The sequence below is a fragment of the Schistocerca americana genome, chromosome 11 (assembly GCF_021461395.2).
Source record: "Schistocerca americana isolate TAMUIC-IGC-003095 chromosome 11, iqSchAmer2.1, whole genome shotgun sequence".
Classification (NCBI taxonomy): Eukaryota; Metazoa; Arthropoda; class Insecta; order Orthoptera; family Acrididae; genus Schistocerca; species Schistocerca americana.
Window position 1 is genome coordinate 108801925 of NC_060129.1, and position 24483 is coordinate 108826407.

Sequence of the window (24483 nt, forward strand, 5' to 3'; positions counted from 1 at the left end):
AATGAAACTAATGTAACTAGCGCGACTGCAGTGCCACTAAATAAAAAAATGTTCCCTTCATTCCTCTTCATACTCTTTTCTGAGATCCTTACACCTCATTTCATTCTGAACCGTTAATCGTATCTTTCTCCTCTGTTTCACAGCATTCAAACACAGAGCACTTTACTTAAACGCAGGCGCTCTTAACTTTACGCCTGCAATGCCCAGAGCCCCCTGCTCGGCGTCTCAACTCCCCCTGACGCTGGAACTCCAGCGCCCCTCTCTCTCCCCGGCAGCGACGACAAACACGAGGACACCCTCCAGCGACGCAGCTGCTCCTCCCTTCTTCCGCTTGGTAGGTAAACAGACCTGGTTAGACACTGTTCATATGGGACCCTGCTGCCTCAAATGCTGTCTCCTGTTCCTTACCAGCAGGTTAATGAGCGCCACGTCGCTGCCGCCATTTATTCTGATATCGACTGCATTTTTTTATTTATTTTTTGCCCCTGCCCTGCTCGGGAGGAGGCTTTTAAATGAAGAGAAATAAGTACTTCCTTCTAGCACTGGGTAAGTAATTACATGTGGTTAACATTTTTTAATATTACTCTCTGCAACGTCAAAGGCTATTATCTACAGATTCCTATTTGGAATGTGGTAACACGGGGCATTCTGCTGTTCTTTATCAGCATTTAACGGACGTCTTTTAGTCTACTCTGCCGATGACTGCATTTTATCTGTAAATGGAAGATGCCCTACTCGAACACTCTTTTTGAGAAGTAGGGAACGTGAGTACTTCTTACTTTCATTTTATAACAAATAACATCTGGTTAACGTTTTAAACATTACATTCTGCTGCCTCAAATGTTTTCTACAGAGCCCCACATGAATTGTAGTAATAGCACTGTTCTTTTCCAGCAGGTTATGAATGTGTTCTGGCTGCCACCATTTCCTCTGTCAACAACTGTGTTTTATTTGCAAAGCGGAGATGCCCTGCCCAAAAGCACGCCATGAAACGTACAGAAATCAGTACCTCCTCCTTTCATTTGGTCAGTGATTACATCTGGTTTAGACTTTCAATACTACGTTCCACATATTGAAAATGTTACAGTTCTCTTGACGATAATGGAAGAGAAAAACGTTGTAATTTTGTGTCGCGTCACCAACACCTTAGTGAGTGTGTCTGCAGTTTCTCTGCTTCAGTCTGTCATCAACTGAAGGCCGCGACAGGCGCCTCTTGCTGACACACTGTGGTGACGTCACTACACCACCGCCCACACACGCTGGCCCCGTAATCGAGTGAGCCTGTACTTGTTGCCTCTCACCGGAACAAGAAGTCAACACTTTGAAGTCTGGGACTCTTAACGACATTCTAGCTCGTCAGACTGGGGTTTTCTGTCGTTTTCCTAAAAAATCAAAATTCACGAACGGTTAGAGATAAATCGTCGCACTTGTTCCGTTTTAACCTTGTACATTAAACTTTAAAATGAAGTAACACATTATAGTAACCAACTTCACTTAAGTTTACACTGTTATTGCAAGTTTGTAGCTGAAACAAGAAAAATAAAAAAGTTTTACAGCAGTATTTATTGTAGGTAGAAAGAATATTGGACTGGTTTATGTTTTATAAAAAACAAACTGAAATGCATTTATTAAAAAATATCGCAAAACACAACTAAATTAATTTACATTTTTTTTATAAATAATTTGTATACGTAATTGGCTTTCGTGTTGTAATGGTTCTTTATTTACGTGACCATTACGGCACTCCAACCCCAGTTCTCGATGCCACTAATATCGTACTGCTTTTCTGCGAAGTAACAGACATATTTTTGTGACAATATTCACATTCGGTTTTATTAGTGTATAGGTACTCCGATGTATCGATGTGTTACAGTGATACGGTTCTTGTGTGTATTCATTTCTGTGAGACTCATAATCTTTGACTTACTTGTAACCGTTTTGGCGTGAATGCGCACACAGCAGTCTTTGTTTCACTTTGGCAGAAGTTGTTATTTCGGTTTATAAAAGAACAGTCAAGTCTTGTATTTCGTTAAAGTGGAAAATCAATATAGGACGACTGATAAAAAACTTTTTTCTTGATGTGACAATTAAGAATAAGTATATGCGAATTGCCGGCCGCGGTGGCCGTGCGGTTCTAGGCGCTTCAGTCCGGAACCGCGGGACCGCTACGGTCGCAGGTTCGAATCCTGCCTCGGGCATGGATGTGTGTGATGTCCTTAGGTTAGTTAGGTTTAAGTAGTTCTAAGTTGTAGGGGACTGATGACCACAGATGTTAAGTCCCATAGTGCTCAGAGGCATTTGAACCATTTTTTTTTTTTTTTGCCTGTGTCAGAAAATACGGGACTCGATCGCTGAAAAATCTTTCCCTAGCAGCTCTCTTGTTTGATGCGGAGGGTGTGCAGAGGTTTAGAGAGGTGAACACATTTAGAACCCCTTTGACAATGCGTCCTCCCGGCTCTTTTTCTACATCGTTTAGTTACTGTGTTCGTGAAGAGTTACTCACCGCAAAAGGCGCAAAATCTGCATTACGAAACTCTGCACTTGGCCGGTGGCCACACGAGCGAGAAGCAGAACGGGTACTTCTGCGCATTCGCGGGCGTATCGAATCCCTCTGCTGGTTCTGTGATGCTGGCACCCTTTCTGCCTCCAGACGGCTGTCGCGCTGGACCTGTACCGCACGTTTTTGACAGCTCCGTCACTCTCTTAATAGTAACTGGTTCCAGAACAGAGGAGCGTTCCGTTCGCACAGCTAGGCCAACAAATTTAATTACCATCACTGTAAGGTACAATGATTGTCACAATCTATCTGTGAAAATATATCATTTTAGATGTTTCAAACGGGTAAATGAAGTCTAAACACAAAGATTAACAATCTTCAGGGCCAACATTTTAATCAGAGTCATTTGCGTTGCAGACAAATGACATATACAAATTACACTGAAATCGGCCTGCTCTCTCTCGCAGGCGAATTGTTCGATGTACTGACTAGCCTCTAATTCGCATCGTGTAGCGTCACGTCGTGCTGCAGGTTGGATCCCTGAAAGTGTTATTTAATACGAGTGCGTTACCGTGTCGTATCGTTACAGTTTTACACCGCGTAACAGCGTTGGTATATTTGATATTTCGGCGTTGGTGTCTTAGTAGTTATTACCCCAGGATAGCTGGGAGATTTTAGGTGTGCGTAGTCCTCTCGTGCCGGGCCCCTGGCCATGTCAGGCGGACCCGAGTCCACTATGGAGAGGCTCGCGGAGCAGCCCTCGCGACCCTCCGACTCTTGTACCGCCGCTCTTCGGGCAGAACCGCGGCGGATACGCCGCTCGTCCCGGCCTCCCGTCGCGCACAATGCTCCGCCCACTTCACAACGGGCGAAGGATCGCTTGAATCGCGCCAACCGCCACAAATCGCCGGTTGATACCACCGGCACTGAAACCGATCATCATGAAGACTGTCCTCCGTCGCGTGTCAGAGTCCGTTCATCCGCGTCGTCGTCGTCGTCCGACGATTCACCTGACCGCCTAGTAATTGACCTCTCTCGTAGTGAGGCGGCGAACACATCGGCTCTGTCTGACCGCCACCCGGCTGTATCTGCACCTCGCTCTACGCCGTCCCGCCACCGTGGCGAGTCTTCTGGCCACCCTGACCCAGTCGGAAAGTCCTCTGGCCGTCACTCCAGACGCCCCTCCACCCACGCGGGCTGTGGTGGCAGCGGATCGTGTTCCGATACCCCCCTGCCGGGGGACGCCGCACCGGATGGTCCTGTGGATGAGGAAATGGCTCATGCTGCCGATCGTCCTTCTCAAGAGAACCCGTCAAGCCCTCTGAAGACAGAGAAGATACCCCCCCATTGTGGTATATAATGTCACTAATTATACGAAACTGAACACTGAGCTCCAGCGGCTCATTGTCGGCCAATTGAGAGCTGTTTACCAAAAAGATCATGTGAAATACCTGCTTGACAGTAGGGACGACTATCTTACCATTCTCGATTTCGTAAAATCAAAGGCGATGCCTTACTTTACCCACCAGACGTCGGGTAATCGCCGCACCAAAATCGTGATCAAGGACTTGCCACCAGAGGTTACGGCAGAGGAGGTCAAGGAGGAACTGCTTCGACTCGATTTCGAAGATCCTTTGGTCCACCAGTATAGCAAGAGGAATCCTGAGACCAGGGCATTGATCCCCTGCCCTACCCACGTCGTCTCCCTTTCCCGAAGGAAGGACATAGAGCGGATTTACCAAATCCGGTATCTTCTATACACGAAAGTCCGGATTGAATCGTACGAGGGCCGCAAAGGGCCAGCCATCTGTCGCAAATGCCAACGTTTACGACATACTGGGAATTACTGCTTCCTGCCGTTGCGGTGTGTTAAGTGTGCTGGCCCACATTTAGTGGAGAACTGCACACTCCCTGCTTTGGAGAAACCTACCTGTGCCAGATGTTTGGGAACGACGCACGATCCCCACCACATGGCATCCTGGAGGGGGTGCCCTGTTTACCAGAAGGCACTGAAGTCTTCTCGTCCGCCCAAAAAGAAACCGAGAACAAATCGACCTCCTCCACCACTACGGGACATGACCAACTATCCTGTTTTGTGGGGTCAGCCTAGTGTCCTCAGCAGCCACTCTGGTACCAGCCACTCAGGCACCAGATGGCTCGGTGGCTCCTGTGCCGCTTCCTGCCCGGACTGCCACGACATCCTTTGCTGCTGCAGCCTGGTCTCCTCCTCATTGTCTGTCTTCCGTGACGGCTCCCACTGCTCACCAACTACAGGAGCCAGCTGCAGCTCCCTCCAGTCCATCTGTGGCTCTATCTCAGCCCTCGGCCCCTACCTCCACTCTGCCTACTACTACACCTGCACCTGCGCGCCGTAGGGGCAAGCAGACCACCCGGGACCCTCCCCCAGTGGTGGAGACTGATGCGTCTTTTCGGGCGGACATGCGCGAAATAGTCCAGGTCATCTCCTTTTTCACGAAACCCCACATCCGGGCTGTTATTCGTGACACTGCACAAAAAATCCGTCAGTCGGAGGACGGGCTCTCCAAGGTAATCGCCCTAGTGGAAGGGCTTAGTCAAATATTGTTGTAATGGCGAATGGACCTCCACACCACCACCAGCCCCCTCGGGATCTTGTCGCTTGCATTTTTAATGCCAATGGCATAAAACGTATGAAGACAGAATTGAACACCTTCCTCCATGACTATCGTGTGGATGTTTTACTGGTCACAGAAACACACCTGAAACCGGCAGACGATTTCCGCCTTCGCAACATGGTATGTTACCGCTCTGACCACCATGACCGCCGTGGTGGAGGCACAGCTGTATTCCTCAACAAAGCTCTTGTCCATACCCAAGAGCCCCTCCAGCCAATGGAACACATAGAGGCCACAGCAGTTACCATCTCCACACGCCTTGGTGCCATTACCTTTGCAGCAGCGTATTTGAGCCCAAACAAGCCGCTGCTGGAAGCAGACCTCCGCACATTGTCATCCTTCGACAGGCTCATCATTGGGGCAGATCTCAATGCCAGGCACCCAGCTTGGCATTCTCGCGTGTCTAACCCCAAAGGCCGGCTCCTCCTTGACCTGGAGGATACTTTAGCACTATCAGTCTATGGCCCCCACGAACCTACCCATATCCCAGTCCGTACTAACTGCCAGCCAGACGTTCTGGATGTGGCCATCTTCAAAAACATCACCACTCAGTTTTCACTGGAAGTTCTCCACCAACTGGCCTCTGACCATGAGCCAGTACTCTTGCACCTCACCAATGCTGCCCTTTCATTTGATGTTCGTTCCACTGCGACCCTCACCAATTGGGACAAGTTTGCCAGGGTACTAAATAACACCACTCGACACGACCTCAATTTGACAACACCGGCCAATATAGTCCGTGCTGTGGACTACCTTACTGCCAAAATACAGAAAGCAGTGAAACTCTCCACCTCCACTGCACCTCGAAATTTAACACCCCTGGACGACTTGCCCCCTCTGTTACGAGAGCTGAAGGTGCAGAAGAACCGCTACCGCCGGAGGTGGAAGCAGTTTCGTGACCCTCAGGACAAACGCCAAATGAGACGCCTCCAACGCGAATTCAGCCACCGGCTCGCCGAATGGAGGTCTGAACAGTGGGAGGACAGGATGTCCACTTTCCTGCTCCACCAAAAATCTGACTGGGCTGTCATTCGCACCCTGCGACGTTCTAAACCAGCGACTGCCCATCCTATTCGCACAGCAGCGGGCTTGTCTTATGATACCCTGCAAATTGTGGAAACGCTGGCAGATGTGTTCGAGGCCCAAAACCGCCCTCTGGTCCAGGACCTTTCTCCGAACGAACTACAGGAAGAACATGAAGTCCTGACAGCTGTTGCTGCTTTCCGCAACCACCCACCCCAGTCTGCTCCCCGTCTTACGTCCATGGCAGAAATTCAGCGCATCCTTCGACGGAAATGTGGCCGGTCGGCCCCTGGATTAGACGGAATTTTAAATGAACATCTTTGCCACCTTCCCCGCACACCACTCATCTTGTTCACCAAGATTTTAAACTGTTGTCTCACATCTGGCCTTTTCCCCCCTCATTGGAAACAAGCCAAGCTGATTGCGATCCCCAAGAGGTTCAAGGACCCTACAGTCCCCACCAACAACAGGCCCATCAGCCTCCTAAACACTATGGCGAAGGTCCTTGAATCTGTGATCCTTCACCGACTTTCCCAACCTCTTGCAGCAGCTGGGACGATCCGTCCTGAACAGTTTGGATTCACTTCGCACCTCTCTGCTGAACTTCAGGTCCTACGGATCACTGAACATATCAGCAAAGGCTTCAACACTGCCAAGTCGACAGCTGCCGTTTTTCTGGACTTGCAAAACGCCTACGACAAAATCTGGCAAGACAACCTCGTACACAAGATGCTGACACAGACCCCTATACCGGATATTTATGTCAAGATCGTTGATGACTTCCTCCGTGGCAGGACTTTCCTAGTGGCTCAACGGGGAATGCGTTCTGGCATTCGCCAATTATCGGCAGGCATTCCGCAAGGATCGGTGCTATCTCCCATCCTTTTTAATATCTATGTCAATGACATGCCGGTCATCCCCGAGTGCCACCTTGCACAATACGCTGACGATACAGCACTATACACCACTGGCCGCATTACTGAGGCCGTCGTCGCCCGCCTCCAGCGACAGGTGGACGCCACTATCACCTGGTGCCGGACAAACAAAATAGCTCTCAATGCCGCCAAAACTACGGCAGTTTACTTCACGAAACGGCGCCCAGTCCTCCGCCGCAATATCTCGATTGCAGGTGTGCAGGTGCCCTGGTCCCCGACAACCACCTATCTCGGGGTCCAGATGGACCACAAGTTGCTCTTCCACTGTCATGCGGAGTATGTCACCAACAAAGGGCAAAAGCTAACCAGGGCTTTGTACCCGCTCTTTCGCAGTAGGGAACTTAACCTGCATACCAAGCTCCACATTTACCGAACAGTTATCCTGCCTGCCCTCACGTATGGATCTGCTGCATGGGCCACGATTAGTGTCACCAGGATGCGGACATTGCAGCGCCTACAGAACAAGGTGCTCAGGTGGAGTCTGCACGCCCCGCCACTCACGAGAATTGTCACTCTCCACGAGGAAGCTGATATCGTCCCCCTAAAGACGACCATACGCAACAACGCGCGGCGGCTCTATGAGAAAGTGGATGCCTTGTGGGACACTGTCCATGGGTTACGCCACGTTGGGACCACACTTCCACGCCGCTGGCATCGACATCCGGTTCCCCTAACCATCCTAGAGGAATCGAATTCCGACCATGGCTAACGATAGGTCTGGCACGCCCACCACGGACGCATCATTTGGCGGGACTAGCCGCCATTCTACGTCCAATACATTCCAATCATACCTGCCCACGTTAGGCTAAATTTTTCTGCCTGACTCACGTAGTACTGTCACCGTCAGAGGGTGGTACGGGACTACAAGTCCCACCGCCACACCTCCAAAGTGAATTGCAGTGACGCAGTCACTGCCCTGTGGATAAATTTACTGCCTCACCAACACAGTTAGACCGCAATAGACCGGTGATGCTGTATTGTAACATATCACAAAAAAAAAAAAAAAAAAAAAAAGTGTACCGTGTGCTACACATGCACGTATTTGCCAAAGGACGTGGGACATCCTGATTAAAAAATAGACCGATCGTGCATGTGTAACGTCAGTCCCGCATGGGGACTAAGTTCTAGGGGACTGATGACCACAGATGTTAAGTCCCATAGTGCTCAGAGCCATTTGAACCATAAAGTTGGACGTTTTCAGGTGTAAACCCATCCCTTAAAAGAACTGCCGTTGCACTGTTGATTTCTGGATCGATAGTAATGACAACTTGAAAGTCAGAGGATGTTCCTATACCTGTCATTGAGACTTGCTGCGAAAATAATACATTACATGTATTAAATCATCTAGCGCACTAATTGTAACAGAGGTTGTTATCGAAATAATGTTTAGTGTTAGTACATAGTGGACTGCCATGTAGCGTGCTGTGACGTAACTGCGAAACTGCTGGGAGAGCGGGAGAAAATACCTTTGTAATACCGGGACAGTAAATGGCAGCCGGACACCGGTGTCTGCGATCATCACCGACTTTGAAATTGTTGAGTACAACTGGAGCTCTGATCGCTAAACAGTATTACACATTTTATGCGGGAAGTGATCGTCCTGACTTAGTTTCGGCCCCCCTGTCGTGTGGCCGGTCTTTTCTCCGCCGCCGTGGTCGGACCGCTCCTACCGCCTGTTCCCGCCCCGCCGCTGCTTCTGCGCATGCGCGGCCCTCTGCCGGATTCGCTGCCCGCATTCTGCGTCGCGCCCCCACCTGCGAGTTCCCCCTCGGCCGTTTGCGCGGGCAGTCTGACGCCACCTGTTGCTGTTTGCACTTGAATAAAAGTGTTCCAAGCATTTCTGCCTAAGAGACAAGACCGAATGTTTACACAGGCTTTCGTTACGTAGAGAGTAACGCAACATGTTACAGATAAGATATGTTGCTGTTTCCGGAAATAACTGTTTCTTTGGCGTCATTTTTATCGATGAAATTCCGATCTCGGAAATTCCTTTGTTATCTCGTGATCTGGCGTGCGGATACGCGCACTGAAATGAAAACCAGTGCCGTAAACTCATGTGTGTCAAACCAGGCCTGAGACGCATTTGGTCGGTACACACCTGTCTGAAGCGTATTCAGGGTGCATACGTGGACGAGGAGAAAAAAAAATTCCCGGATTTCCCGCTTAAAAATACACTTTCTTCCGGGTGAAAATACATTTTTTCCGTCTTAAGTAACAGTATACATTTCCTCGGAACTGTTAAACTTATCAATCCTTTCAATGGTAGCGGTTTTATAGACCGGCATAGAATTTCCCGGCACTTTAAACGAAACTCAGGGGAAAAAAACACGTTTTGGCAAGATGTCTGATGTGCAGCAACATGTACACTGCATGTTTTCGTATTACGACAGTATAAATTCGAATTCCAGCATACACCGCATGTTACTTTCCGAAGGACTGAAATCGAGATTGCTATGCGCTTTTGCAAGCCAGTCATGGCTCATGTCAAGCTATCTCGCCAGCCGATGACAGAGGATATTCAGAGCACAGGACATGTGAAGTAGTCACCCAACAGCAACAGCACTGTCAACAACCGCGAATAGGAAAAGGTAATGGATTAAATTAATATACATAGTGCTGCTACTAGAAAAGGAAAGCTGTCGCGTATAATATTGGTCTCTAAGATTAATAATGTGCAAGAGAAGCTACGCTGTCACACATAAAGTTGATATTTTTTGCGCGAGTTACACTTTAAGATTGTTGTTGTGGTCTTCAGTCCTGAGACTGGTTTGATGCAGCTCTCCATGCTACTCCATCCTGTGCAAGCTTCTTCATCTCCCAGTACCTACTGAAACCTACATCCTTCTGAATTTGCTTAGTGTATTCATCTCTTGGTCTCCCCCTACGATTTTTACCCTCCACGCTGCCCTCCAACGCTAAATTTGTGATCCCCTGATACCTCAGAACACGTCCTACCAACCGGTCCCCCCTCCATGTCAAGTTGTGCCACAAACTCCTATTGTCCCCAATTCTATTCAATACCTCCTCATTAGTTATGTGATCTACCCATCTAATCTGCAGCATTCTTATGTAGCACCACATTTCGAAAACTATTCTCTTCTTGTCCAAACTATTTATCGCCCATGTTTCACTTCCATACGTGGCTACACTCCATACAAATACTTTCAGAAACAACTTCCTGACACTTAACTCTATACTCGATGTCAACAAATTCCTCTTCTTCAGAAACGCTTTCCTTGTCTTGCCAGTCTACATTTTATATCCTCTCTACTTCGACCATCATCAGTTATTTTGCTCCCCAAATAGCAAAACTCTTTTACTACTTTAAGTGTCTCATTTCCTAATCTAATTCCTTCAGCATCACCCGACTTAATTCGACTACATTCCATTATCCTCGTTTTGCTTTTGTTGATCTTCATCTTAAGATAGATGACACAAATGTGCCAATAAAATTTTTAACGACGACATAATTGTCTGATCTTTTGGGCTCGAAAATATTCTAAATTGCCATCCTCAAAGATCTGATTTTTGAATGAGAGTCAAACGCTCTGATTTTAAAAATTCATCCGACATTCGAGCACAGAGTTCATCTTGCGACAGAGGAAATTTACTTTGAAAGTAACGCTCTTCAAACAACTATTCGGAATACTTCCCCGCGACCTGTTAGGAACGGATCCGTTTCAGCAGTTGCCAGAGAGCGCCAGATGACAGCCGTCGCCGTGCTTGCGCAGCTACGATGACGCAGGAAGTCCGTACGTTCGTGCGTATAAAACATTAAAGTATCTTACATTATATCATAAAAGAAACAAGACATGGGAATTTTGCGAACCAAACTAAAATGCACAATTCGCCTTAAAGCGCACATTCGTATGTCCAGATTCAGATGTAAATTTTTTTGGAGTACCAGTACTGTATTATCTCATGTTTGGTTCTTTATTATGGCATAACGCCATACGTGCTAGAAGACGAAAAGGTGAACTTGAAATGTAGCGAACAGTTGAAACTAGCCAATAGTGCTGAATTAAACACTTTGTTTCAAATAAATTGACTGCCTCAGCAGAGAAGATTAATAAATTTCTTTAACAAACCGACAAAAATAACTTCACTGTTCTGCAAAGCGATTAACGCTTGACTCTCAGAAAGGTGGAAACAAAATATGATCTGCAAGTAATAACATATTTTACCCTTCCGTAATATGTGAATGTATTTTAATTCACTTGATAGCTCCCGCCCACAGAAATCCGTTTTGTTTTCATTTGATGTGAGAGCAATAAACGAAGAAGAAAGAGCAAAATCACTAAACGTAAACACAGGTCACATGGAGACTACCACCTCCCCACTATAACTCAGATTGCTCTGTGCATCAGGTCCAAATCTACAATATTTCCGAACCGCGGCAGTATTAGATAGTGGCACTCCCCTCCCTCGAGCGTTTGACGTAGGAAGCCAAAAATTTAAAAAATCGACTTTTCAAAAATATCTTCATTTTGTAGCTCATCTTTCTGAAGAGTCTGCTACATAAAACATATATGTTCGAGGGAACGTAATGCATGTTATTTGGTCTTCAGTGTGCCGAAGTGCAGTGCCACGCCTCTTCACACAGCATTCTTCCATCGCACGTCTCTGTATTTCGCTCTGTGGAATTCGAACGTGCAAAATTTTGTAAAGGGCCCATCAAACTATATTCAGGCAAGTGGAAATTAAAAAGTCCTGTGGTGCCTCTCCTGCTCCCAGTAGGCCGGTTCGACATCCTGCCCCTCTTTAAAAAAATCTCGCAATTAATACTGGATGGTATTATTTGCAACCGGAAGAACAAAATTTGCAGTCTTTGCTGCCTGTTAGCTAACAACTTGCTGTTTTGTGACATAGAACTAAATATAGGATACATAAAATGAGTGAAAACAAGAGCCAAGCAAGACAGAACACATTTCTTCAATCCTTAAGTCCTAGCATTTTTTTTCTCTCTAATCTTGCCACAGCTTTATATGGCGTAGTTTCCTTTCTGGGAAAGAATCTATTACCTCATCAAAGTTCGTCAACATTTTTCTACATGAAAAAAACGAAATGTCGTTGTCTAATACTAGAAACTCTGTTAATACAAATATTACCCAAGACTGGTGTGGTTTCTCGGTCTGATTACGTGTATTTTGTCACTGTCTGCTAGATAAAACGAAATAGGCCTGGCTAATACTGCAGCAGTTGCTACACACACCAAATAAACGAGACTGTTTTGGCATAAATGGTCATTTTTATAACACGACAGAATATAATTCATGAAGTACCAATATCAAATGCCTATTAGGCATACTACAAGCAAAAAGTTTTGTGTTAGGAAATAGTTTCACACTTTATTCATACTCTCTAGCTTCTGAAGCATGAGATCGAAAAGTAGTAGTACGAAATCTTTATGTACATTTTGAATTGTCATATTCTTCCGTAATTTGTGTGAGTCTCCTTTTCTTCTCCTTCCATGTTCTAACAAACAATCTTGTCATCACTAACTCTGTAACTAGTCCTGCCAGTGTCAAAACTTATTCTCTGGTTAACTTCACCGACCCTGCCACAATCACCGGTTAAGTTATCCCGCATTTATTCTCCGGCTAGACGTTATTATGTGTTCGTAGAACGCGTTTTCCGTGCGACTCCCAGAACAGAACTTTAGCGGCTGCTAGCTGGGGATTGTATAACTGGCCCTTAGTAGTGTAGCAGTCTGGCCAAAAATTTTCTGTCGAAATTTCATTTCCTTGGATACTCGGAGAAGACAATACATAATCTTCGTTGCCTGTTATTCCTGTCAGTCATTTATTTATTTCCACTCTGGTGGTCTCAATCTAGGGAATTCGCTAGTAATTATAACAATGCTGATCATTTGTAAACCCACTGAACCACATCAACAGTGACTGGCATTCACCCGTTGAGCTCTATTCGCTCAGCTCGTGTAGCCCCATCCTCTTTTGTCTGCAGGGAAGTTTATTTGTAGGTGCAGCGGGGATTCCCCTGGCAGACACATCACGTACACTATGCACGCATTCAGAAATCAACTTAAAATTTGATCAAAAATGTTAAAAGAACCAACAGGGATGCGTTGAAAACCATATGAGTAATCGATAGACCAACGTGTGCTGCATGCTAGGAGCTTTGTGAAACAAAGTCTTTTTCCTCAATAATATGAATTTGCCTCTCAACCCCCCCCCCCCCCCCCCGAAACTGCCGTCCGGGGTAGATACCCGGTTTGTCCTCGCTCCCTACCCCTAGTTCCGGGCCTGTTGCGCATACGTGAATCTGGCAGCTTAGGCGCACCAGTAAAATTTTTGCTGATAGCATCTGCCTGCTTGCTGCTATTGCTTATGCTTCCATGCGGCTAACTGCCACACTTCTGCAGCCAGAAGCGGGAGAAGGTACTACTCATACGCGACTCAACTGCACATGCGCATAAGCTCACTCCAACATCGGAGGCAATTTGTTGTTATGAAGTACTGCATAGCCTTTGACACATCTTGCTGTTGGCAGACGCTTGTATGAGCACTGTCTTGTTGTATACGGCGCATTTCCTTTGCAACTTAAGTTTCATATTCTTTTTTCTGTCGTTCGTGTTTTATTGCTGCAGTATTATTCTGCAGTAGCGATATACAGTACTGTTCTTCGTTATAGTATTGGTTCTTATCAGTCAAAGTTACAAAAATTTAACTGAAAACTAAAACAATGAAAACTTCCTGGAATTCTAAAAAATTTCCGGGTTTTTCCCGGTCATATACACCCTGGTATTCTACAATGCTCTTGAACTGCTTCCACTGATACGCTGTTAGTGCTACAGAGGAAAGGTAATCTGAAGACTGTTTTTCGTCTCTCTTGTTACGCACAATAATATTCCCAACTTACTTTCTGTTTCTGTTAAAGCTCGTATTCAGTGATACTGTATCAGTCTTGTCATCGCTGATTCCCTCTTCTGCCCTAACAGATTGGAAAAGTTCCGGTCCATCTGTTAGCAGCAGGCCTAAGATGTTATCTTCACGAGTCGGTTTTCAGATGAATGGCTCGAGGCAGTTTTTGGGTAAACCACTTGGATCAGTTTGTCATAATTCTCTGGCCCTGCCACCAGGCCCGGCTACCCGAGTCTCCCACTGCAGAGGTGGCAGGTTAAAGGTTCCATCTAAAACTATGAATAACTAGGAAGTGCACGCCAGATGTTCTTACTTTCTATTCAGAGCTCTTCATAGACGATATTTCTCGAATCGTCAGTGAGGACTAACCTGAGGCGGTCTTTTACATAATATTCTACAATCCTCCATTCCGAAATCACTGATATTTGGGAAGCACGTCAATACGAATGGCAAAATTTCAGCTCGGTTCTTGATTGGTGGCTGAGTTACAGTAAGGCTAGTGTGCGAAAGGACCCTGCCTGCTACTGTTCTGAGGCAGCTTTTAGGAAAAGCAGGACAATGCAATTTCACAGTCAGTGTTTGAAAGACGTACTCGGCCCTTCTGCTAGTCTTAACGGGAACCGATAAGTTGAGCAAAGACAGATCAAAACTGTTTATTCTTGTCGACGTGAAATTTTTCAGTCGATTGCAAACATTTTTATGAGAGTACAACAGGGACATGAAGGAGACTTTAGCTCTATTTGAGTTTCTCTACACCTGACTCAACCGATATATTGCTACCTGCTGCGCGCGTCTCGGGAGGAGCGTGAAAGTAAAAATTAAGCAGGGAGCGTGAAAGTAAAAATTAAGGAGGGAGCGTGAAAGTAAAAATTAAGGAGAATGGAGGTCACACGGTGGCTTACCAGCAGTGTTTCACACCGCGACTGCAACAGGAAAAGGCCGGAACAGCTGTGGTACTCAAACTGTCCTCCGCCACACACCAGAATGTATCTGTGAAATCATCATATTTCAGACTTACCGATTTGGAAAGTTATTTCAGAAAGGCGTTATCTTGTGAATTTTGGAGCAGTTTTGACACAAAGCGGGATGCATTACATTTTATCTTCATTTGCACTATAAATATGATAGCAGATCTGGTGCATTTATTGTTTACAAGTCTGAAGATAAAGATTTACAATATTCAGGACTCAATATTTTAAATTGAGTTATCTGTTTTGCAGATAAATGGTATGTATAAATTACGTAGAAAACGACCTCCTCTCTCGCAGGCGAATTGTTTGATGTACCGGCTAGCCTGGATTTCGCATCGTGTAGCGTGTGCTTCGCATACTTCGGTACAAAATTCAATATTTAGACTTTTCTGTCGCACTGGACTGAGATTTACGTATTTATATATCAAAATAAATTTTAGCCATTTCTCAGATACCAACCACACACTTAGAAGCACTAGTTTAAATAAATGCGAACACGTTTCAAAATATATGACGTCCGTTTCGACAGCGGATGTCTGCCGTGAGTGCTACTGTGTTTGACGATGCGAAGAACGCAGATGGAGTTCTGGGCTGTTTTCCGTCTGCTGACGCGTGCCGTACCGTTCCAAAGTGCCGTAATAGCAGAGTGCGTTAGGCGCGATCCGAATTTTGGGGAGTCACCGTTTTTTTAGGACGCTCTAGTGCGCTCGTCACTCGCCGTCAGAAAATCACTGCTGATTGCTGCATGTTGTGGAAGAGTTTGTCCAATTTAATTTTGTGTTGGGTTTTCAACTTTGAGAAACACGTAGTCTGTGTGAAATAAATGAAAATCTGAGAGAAGTCTGAAAATTTTGAGGCTTTCGTTGTGAAGCCAACATACTACAGGGCAGGAAGCACGAAATTTGGATTTAGGAGCCCAAAACATATGATTGTGGAATCGCTGAGAAAAGATCTATTGCAGTTTCTTACCAATTGGTATCTTTTGGTCATTGCACGCAGGATGGCTCTGGATAGTTACTGCTAGATATTTTACGGTAGGTGACTTACTGTTTCCAGCAATTTGTGATCAGCAGTGTAATTTTACAGTAGTGGATTTCTTTTCCGGTGTATGCACAGTATGTTACATTTATTTATGTTGAGGATCAACTGGCAGAGCCTGAAGCATTCATCAATGCTGTGGAGGTCACTCAGCAAGTCAATACTGCCTTCTGCCGTCGCTGCTTCCTCACAGAGAATGTTAAGGAGCTTCTGTCTGTAACGCCGCCACATGAGGGCCACAGAAGCTCTTGTTCATAATGCAGTCTGCCACTTTCGTCACACATGCACGCACGGGGATGCCAAGTCTAATTGTATCACAGCAGAAAGGGGAATGAATGTTCCTAATGTGGTCTGCTTCCAAAACGCCTACAGAGACGCGTAAGTGTACTTTGGGAAACTGCCGTATAATTCCAGTGATCGCTCCATGTCTCACGTGATTGAGTATAATTCCCTGAGAGATGGCAGTTTGTTCTGTAAGAGCAGCAAGCGAGGTGTGTGGGAGAGGAATGATTTTAGGTGGATCTTCAATTCTCTTTATTTGAAGGTGAGCTCGGAAGACTGCTGCAGATGGTGTGAGCGTGATGTGGTGTGAACACTGCTACAAATGTGACATTGCAGTTAAACAGGAAAAGTACTTGTGCAGTGCACGCACAGAAGTGAATTCAGTGTGAAGTCTTAAGTGAAGATACATTCTAACTGAACAGCTTATGTGGCAGTAATCTGAGTATGGTGCAGTTCGCAGTGATGTGATGCAGCACCATAGACACTGCTAGCAAACAGTTTGCAGTAATTAGGTAATGTAAGCGGACTGGTGGGAAGAAGTGATGTTATTGCGGCTGGGCGACGTGTTACCCAACAACCGGTATTCTCGCATTTGTGTCTTGGAAGAGATTGGGCGTTCGTGTTTCGAAATACAGGCGGTTGTGAAAGACGTCAGCTGTATTCTTGTAAGCTGTTTGAATGTTGTATGTGGGACGAGAAACACAAGACAGAGAGGGAGAGAGAAGTGGAGTTTATGAATGAATATTTGTCAATTGTTGCTGAGCTTTTGCGGACATTGCTTCTGAAATGTTTTACAGAGTGAATTCTCAAAAGGAAGGTTTGTCACGCTGGTTTACAGGTATCTCCTGTTGCTGCAATAGTTGTGTTACTGGAGGAATTGTGTGGACTGCAAAAGGTAGAAATGAATAGAGAAAGTGTTCATTTTTTCAATTTTTTTTATTTTAATATCATGTACAATGAAGTACATGATGTCATTTCTCCTACTGGCACGTATTAAGGCTCTGTTAGCATCTGGACGAGCTGACGATGGTTGCACAGTACGGCGTAGTCCAGTGGGGTCCTCCCGTCATTAGTCCACACCCCCCTGTCGGCTCCGGCCTCCAGCAACGCAGCCGTCGCTTCTGCGCGGCCACAGTATGCCGCGAAGTGCAGCGGCGTCCACCCCTTCAGAGACCTGGCGTTGGGGTCGGATGCCGCAGAGAGCAGCAGCCGCACCACAGCCGCGTGGCCTCTCTCTGCAGCCCAGTGCAGGGTGGTGCACCCGCTCTCGTCCCTCGCCCCCGCATCCGCCCCAGCCGCCAGCAACAGCCGCACCACCTCCACCGCCCCCACCTTAGCCGCCTGTATCAGCCACCTGCCTCGCTGTGCCCCAGAAAGGCTCCTGCACAAAACATCGACACACTTACTCTCTACTATCGAGACACACACACCAAATGAAAGAAACTGTCACAGCCACAAAACTGGCAATAATTCTGAATACACTTCTTCAGAGCAACAAGTCAAAAGTCTAGAAATCTCGCTTCTGCGATATGGGTTAACCAGCGTATTACAGACAGATCCACAGCACTAGCCTATAATCAAAAACTTTAGCCATCTCCCATCAAAAATAGGTGCACTTCATCTCCTACAAATTCATCTGGCACATTTCCTCATAATTCACTCCACAGATCCGCCTCCTTTCACCTCGGCATGAAGTTGCTACCCAATCCTTCATCTACATTCAAACACACCCCTAAAACTACCTTCTCTGAGTACCAATTCCTTCTGTCACTTAGGAAGAAAACACTGGGAACTAAAAATATCTGTAAGCACTGAAATACTACTTCCTCACCAGACAGCTAAGTCATTCAGACCAGTAACACGGAAATTTTCTGACATGCCGACAAAAAATATAAAAGTCACTGCTTCGTACACAATAAGTTGGTCGACATATCTGAAATACAACAAGGGCACCAGGTCGACTCTCCCTGACACACACACACACACACACACACACACACACACACACACACTCACTCACTACCCGCTGCATAATAATCGTCACATGTGCTCATATAATCTTGCATGCAACAAGAGATACATCCACTTGAACATTCATCTCGATCTACTTACACACTTTGCAAGCCACCATATGGTCTGTGGCAGACGGTATCCTGCACAACTACTATACTCAGTCATGTTAACTTTGTGTAACTTCTTGCAATTTTTGAAAATTCTGGACATAAACTAAGTTACACACCGCTACAGGCAGCGTAACACTTTCCATTTAGAGTTAAAAAGGTCTTTGGAACTGTAAACGTACACCAACTATGTTGCTCTCGAGTAAAATTTCAGTTTCAGTTGTAGTAGAAACACTTAAACCGTAACTTTAGACCAATCTCAAAAAAGTACTATATTTCCTGTATCTAATGCTATGCATAGATTAGATCATGCCAGAAAGAAATTAGGTGTCTGTAAGAAATAGAAACAGACAGTGTTGATTCATTATCGCATGTTCACTTACAAATATCAAAATGCTTGTATAGATCTGGCATTGCTGAAGTTGAACCAATGTCGCGAGAATCTCTCCCCACATCTGATGCAAGTTAAAGACTAATCCAAGCAAGAGTCGGCACAGAGAGAACTCGGGGCTAATGTTGCCTGTCACAATAAAAAGATTGTAGTTTACACAAAAGTCAGCCTTACCGATATTGGACGATTCAACAAAGACGACCGAAAATAAACCACGCGGTTTGCCAGAACCGCCAAGAAAATCCACTAAGAAATTTGGGGAATAAATCCATCATTGCAGGCAGCATCTCAAAATAGGTCATTGGATCAACCATAGTGACTTTTGTATGGCTAAAAAAATAGTGCTGACATTACACAAATTAGCTGTTGCTGTAAAAACAAAAAAATTATTTTCCTTGCAAGAAAGCTGTCTAGCGTAAGACACTGCATGAAATACGATTTACTTGCAACAGACCTCTAAGTAAAGGAAAGGTCCCTCTAGAGGGAACTCATTACTGACTGGCGATGCAAATACTTGATACAAGTCAGGAAATTAACAGAACTCTTTTATGTCGACGAAACTTGGGTGGTGAACCAACGACATTCCTCTTAGAAGACGGTGACAGGGTCGTGACATTGGCACCAAAACAGACAATATGATAGTGGAAGCAACAGCGGTGAATGTTGTATCCAACACTGGGTTTATCTATAGGTCTACATCAATGTCGTCTTCACCGAAATATTTCCCATTACATATTATACATTTATTCCAGTGCTTCTTCCAATGCTTCAAACTATTCTGGAACAGTCCTTACAGTAGAGTTTAGTTCTCTCAGATGTGCAGTTTGAATATCATCTCTGATGTAAAAGACAGCTCTTTAAGGTTTGTCTTTATTTTTGAGAACAAAATGTCACACATGGAGCGAACGTGGGGCCAAGAACATCACTACAGTATTGTTTCTAGCCAAACATGCACAAGCACGCAACGAAGTGTGAGCAGGTGCGTTATCGCAGTGCAGAAACGGTGAACTGTTCCGCCACAAAGCCGGACTTCTTTCCGCATTGCTTCAAGCCATCGGGGTTGACCTGGTGAGAAGTTCTGCCTACTGGCCGTTTCATCTTGGGACAAGGAGTCGTGGTGCACTGTACTGTTAGAACCGAAGATTACTGTCAGAAACGTAACATTCACATTTCAGTGGTCTTGGCCATCTGTCACTGAGACGATTGAGTGTTGGATTACGCATCGTTTGGTTTAACTCTTAGTTCGTCTTCTATTATGACCTCGTCATCCTCATCTTCTTCGAAAGGTTTATACCGACCGTAAACACCTATTTCACTCTTAGCATACTCACCAAAAGCAGTATATAATATTTCTAAAACCAAGATGCATTTTAATCCGTTCTCATAGCAAATTTTAATACAAATGCGGTAATCCATTTTTACAGTAAACAGATAATCGCTGATACTCTTAAAATACCAGTAACCTTTCTGACGCCTGACAACACACTAAATAACCGATACGCATAACTTCGTACACACAATGACAAAAAGGAAGTATGAATCTGAGTAACAAAACGCGTGAAAGGATGAGTTTCCCGTTACTTCTGAGCACTACTCATATCACAAGAATGGTTGCGCTTCAATCCACCCAATCAAGGGGTACTTTTACCTCTTAGAGGAAACACAATGGAAGAGCAAGTCTTCAGTTCTCCGGTATAATTACACCACATTTCGTTTATATTCTGAATATATCCATACATTTAGGAGGGAAGTGTAGATGAAAATGCATTCAGATGAACAGGCATTCGGTTCTGTCGTATATTTGTAATAGATGTAGCAACCCTGGCTTCTGATTTCTATTCCTGTGTTGATGTGATTTACTCCACAATGTTGTGTTTCGGGAGAGGGCTATCGTCTGCTGTCTTGCAGTGGTGCCAACTCATTTACCTAAAAATGAACACTGCCCGGATGGGTCTGCACAGTGCGTTGTCACCGATTTAAGGTGCGCACCGCGGAAACGCCGGCATGGCATTTCGGAACCGAGGTATATAGAAAAAGCAGGCAGGCCATTCTGGCCCCAAGCGAGTAAAAAAACTCGCAGACGGCCTCGCGCGCCTTGAGAGAGGAGAGGGGAGAGAGGGGGAGAGGAGAGGGGAGAGGAGAGGACAGGAGAGGAGAGGAGAGAAGAGGAGAGGAGAGGACAGGAGAGGAGAGGAGAGGACAGGAGAGGAGAGGACAGGAGAGGAGAGGAGGCTGCAGTGCCGTGCATTCAGTTTTGAGACAGCCACGAGCAAGGCTCGCTGTAAGTGTGCCGTGGCACATTGCATTAATAGTGCTCGAACGACGACAGACGTTACTTATCACGTTTTTCCCAAGGATGAGCACTTGCGACATGAATGGATGATTCGATGCAAACGCAAGGACAAAGTGAATGTGAAACCAGCACGTGTGTGGTCAGGTCACTATCGACCAGAAGATTATGAACGGGATTTGAGAAATGAGCTTCTAGGGTTACCTTCAAGGAAGAAGTTATCACCAGTAGCAATCCCCTGCATAAACATTCCGAATTGGCGTGGACAAGAAATTGCGGAAAGCGGTGATGCAAACAAAAGCGTAAGACGTCTGCACATACATAACACCTTCAATAATTGAAACTGAAAAATTACCACAATACAAACGAATTCACATAAATGCAACACTTTTTGACGCATTGCTTTACGGGAGTGAATGACTCGTAATGTTGTACAGGAAATTAATAATGTTGCTCAAGTTTATTTGCTTTTCCTCCTGGATAAAATAGCTACATTTGTCTTAGAAATAGCCGTTTTTTTATATTCTCGATATGTTAACTATTTTAAAGCTAGTATATAGTTCAAATGAGAAATTCAGCATATTTCGCGTAATTTGTTTACATTTACTTCTGTAACAATAGCTGATGCTGACCAGTTGACTTTGCAGCGTAGTGGTGTGGATTCTGACTCCCATGTTGGAGGTTATGGGTTCGTATACCTGTATTTCCTCTTACATTGTATTTTTACATTTTATCAAACTAGGTCATTGTAGCCGCTTATGCCACTGATATTTAATCCCTTTTGTCAATTGATCTTATTTTTAGTGAGAAATTAATGCAGTTGCATAGTACTTGGTCAAAAATTTTAGGAATAGTAGGCCTACTCGGTAAATAATTTTAGGAATAATAAAATTAAAATTAAATTTATGCTTTAGAGATCCGGAAGTCGTGCACAACGCTGTGGAGCAAGAAGTTTGCAAAAGCGAGCTTTGACGGCTTTAGAAACTGTGTCACCGAAAAAAAAAAAAAAAAAGTTGACCGAACCACATGTACAGATTCCGTTCATGCACCCACTGAACTAGTGAATAAGAATTTGCAAATTAATGAATTGAGGGCCGAGATTGAATGCACAGAAAGAAGCGGCACTAAAAAATGTGATGCAGCCTTACTTAGTAAAACAAAAGATCTCCGACGTTCTTTCGCTGAAGCGGGCAGAAAAGTCATCTGACGTGAAAGAAAAAGTAAAATTGCACAAAAGTGTAAATAGTGTATTGTCAATTTGTTTTACGCCGGCGCAAATAAGATGTCTATTAAACGAAAATGAAAGGGTAAAGCGGAATTCAGAGGACATTGCCCATGCATTAACTTTAAGAGCTCTGTCACCTAAAGCATACACTTAGTTGCGAAAGCGAAAAATTCCTTTGCAGTGCAGGGCAACGCTTCAGAAATGGACAAAGGAATTTAAATGCAGACTTGGCATTCTTGAAGATATCCTGTGTTTATTGAAAGCCAAGTCACACACTTACTACTCTAGAGAGAGACAAGCTGTTGTGACATTTGACGAAATCAATGTTGATGGCCGCATATGTTACGATTCGTCTGAAGACGTAGTAGCCGGACCACATTCCAATGTACAAGTCTGCACGATACGTGGGTTGTGGAAGCAGTGGAAACCACCAGTTTACTATGATTTCGACACTGTGATGACCAGTAATTTGCTTCAGAGCATCAGTAATGCAGTTGAGGAATCTGGAATCTGTGTTGTTTTGATGTGTGATATGGGCGGAAAAAATATAAAAGTTTGGAAGGAACTGTCTGTCAATACAGAGAGAGCTTATTTCGAAAATCAAGCAGACTGCACCACGAATGTATGGGTTTTCTTCGGTGTACCACACCTGTTAAAGTTATTACGGAACAGTTTCTTGGATACAGGTAATACGCTACCTGATGGGTCCAAAATATCTAAAGCAGCTATACAGGAACTTTTAAAGCATCAGAAGAGTGACTTAACGATAACACACCACATTACTGAAGTGCACTGAAACTCAACTCGACAAGCAAGGCAGAATGTACAGATGGCAGCGCGACTATTTTCACGACAAAAATGGTTCAAATGGCTCTGAGCAATATGGGACTTAACTTCTGAGGTCATCAGTCCCCTAGAACTTAGAACTACTTAAACCTAACTAACCTAAGGACATCACACACATCCATGCCCGAGGCAGGATTCGAACCTGCGACCGCGGCGGTCGCGCGGTTCCTGTAGCGCCTAGAACCGCTCGGCCACCCGTGCCGGCATTATTTTCACGACAAACAGCTCAGGCTTTCAAGTATGTTCTTCATAAAGACATCGAAAGTCATTTTATTGAACTCGTTAACGACGTCTTTGATGTCTTGAACTGTAGAGTTCCAAAATATGAATGCTCATCCCTCCGTAGTGGGTTGCGAATCCATCTCTCAATTTGAGAAAATACTTTGTACAGATTCTTAGACATCTGTCCAGCAATGTGCGTTGGTGACAAAGAAAGAATGTTGCCTTTCCAAAAAGGTTTTATAGCTTCAATAAAATCTCCCTTTGGTCTTTTCGAAAGTATGAAAACTGTGTAAGTTAGCTATTCATTAACTTGTAGACTGAATCAAGATTGCCTGGAAAGCTTTTTTCTAGGGTACGAGGATTAGGTATATTTCGTAACAATCCTACACCTTTTGAAGGAAGGAACAGGGCAAGTCTCCTTATACTGACGGGTAATGCAAGTGATATTTCTCTCTCTGGGAACACGTCAGTTACTAAAGAATTAAACACGGAGTCTTCCCAGTGTGACGTCGACCCGGATCCTGCATCCCTAAGTTTCATTACCAGTGAGCTCTGTGTGTATGTTGCTGACGAAGCGCCACTATGAGAAATCCCAGAAACTGTGAATGTGGAAGAAAATTTGGTGACATGTGGTAGCAATGGGGGATGACTCTGTAATGTGAGATGTTCTTCCGGATGCGGTAAAATACATTGCAGGCTATATTGCATTTAAGTGCCACAACATTGATAAATCACTAGGCTTTCCATCAGCAAAAAGTGAAGGAGATCATGCTACAGACTGGATATCAATTACATCTCGTGGGTCTTTACACTCCAACGCCAGTATGGGAAAACAACGGTGTTGCTGTTTGAAGAAGAATTTGCTGCTTTTCACGGAAATGGAGTGTGTAGACAAAAAAATGTCGTAAAGTCTCTGTGCTCTATTACAAAACAAAAGTTTCCTGAGGTCCATGAACCAGTTATTACTCTTTATGTAAAAACGAGAACATTTGTAAGGATTAGGCATCTTAATCAAGAAGCAAAGTTGGAAGCAATGAATAAATGTGCCGCAAAGAGGAAGCAGTTATGGATTGCATCGTCGTCTGGTAAACGGCAGTAGAAACATGAC

At 44.9% G+C, this 24483-nt stretch overlaps 1 protein-coding gene across 1 annotated transcript in view; it reads right to left on the reverse strand.

The window, feature by feature from the left end:
* Positions 1 to 17252: 17252 nt before the first annotated feature.
* The window catches only part of LOC124553336 (poly [ADP-ribose] polymerase tankyrase-2-like), a 103448-nt gene continuing 96217 nt past the window's right edge, over positions 17253 to 24483 (reverse strand). Inside the window, exon 4 of the mRNA XM_047127212.1 lies at positions 17253 to 17662. Coding sequence (XP_046983168.1) covers positions 17275 to 17662 — 388 coding nt within the window. The 3' untranslated portion in view covers positions 17253 to 17274. The remainder of the gene's footprint in view (positions 17663 to 24483) is intronic.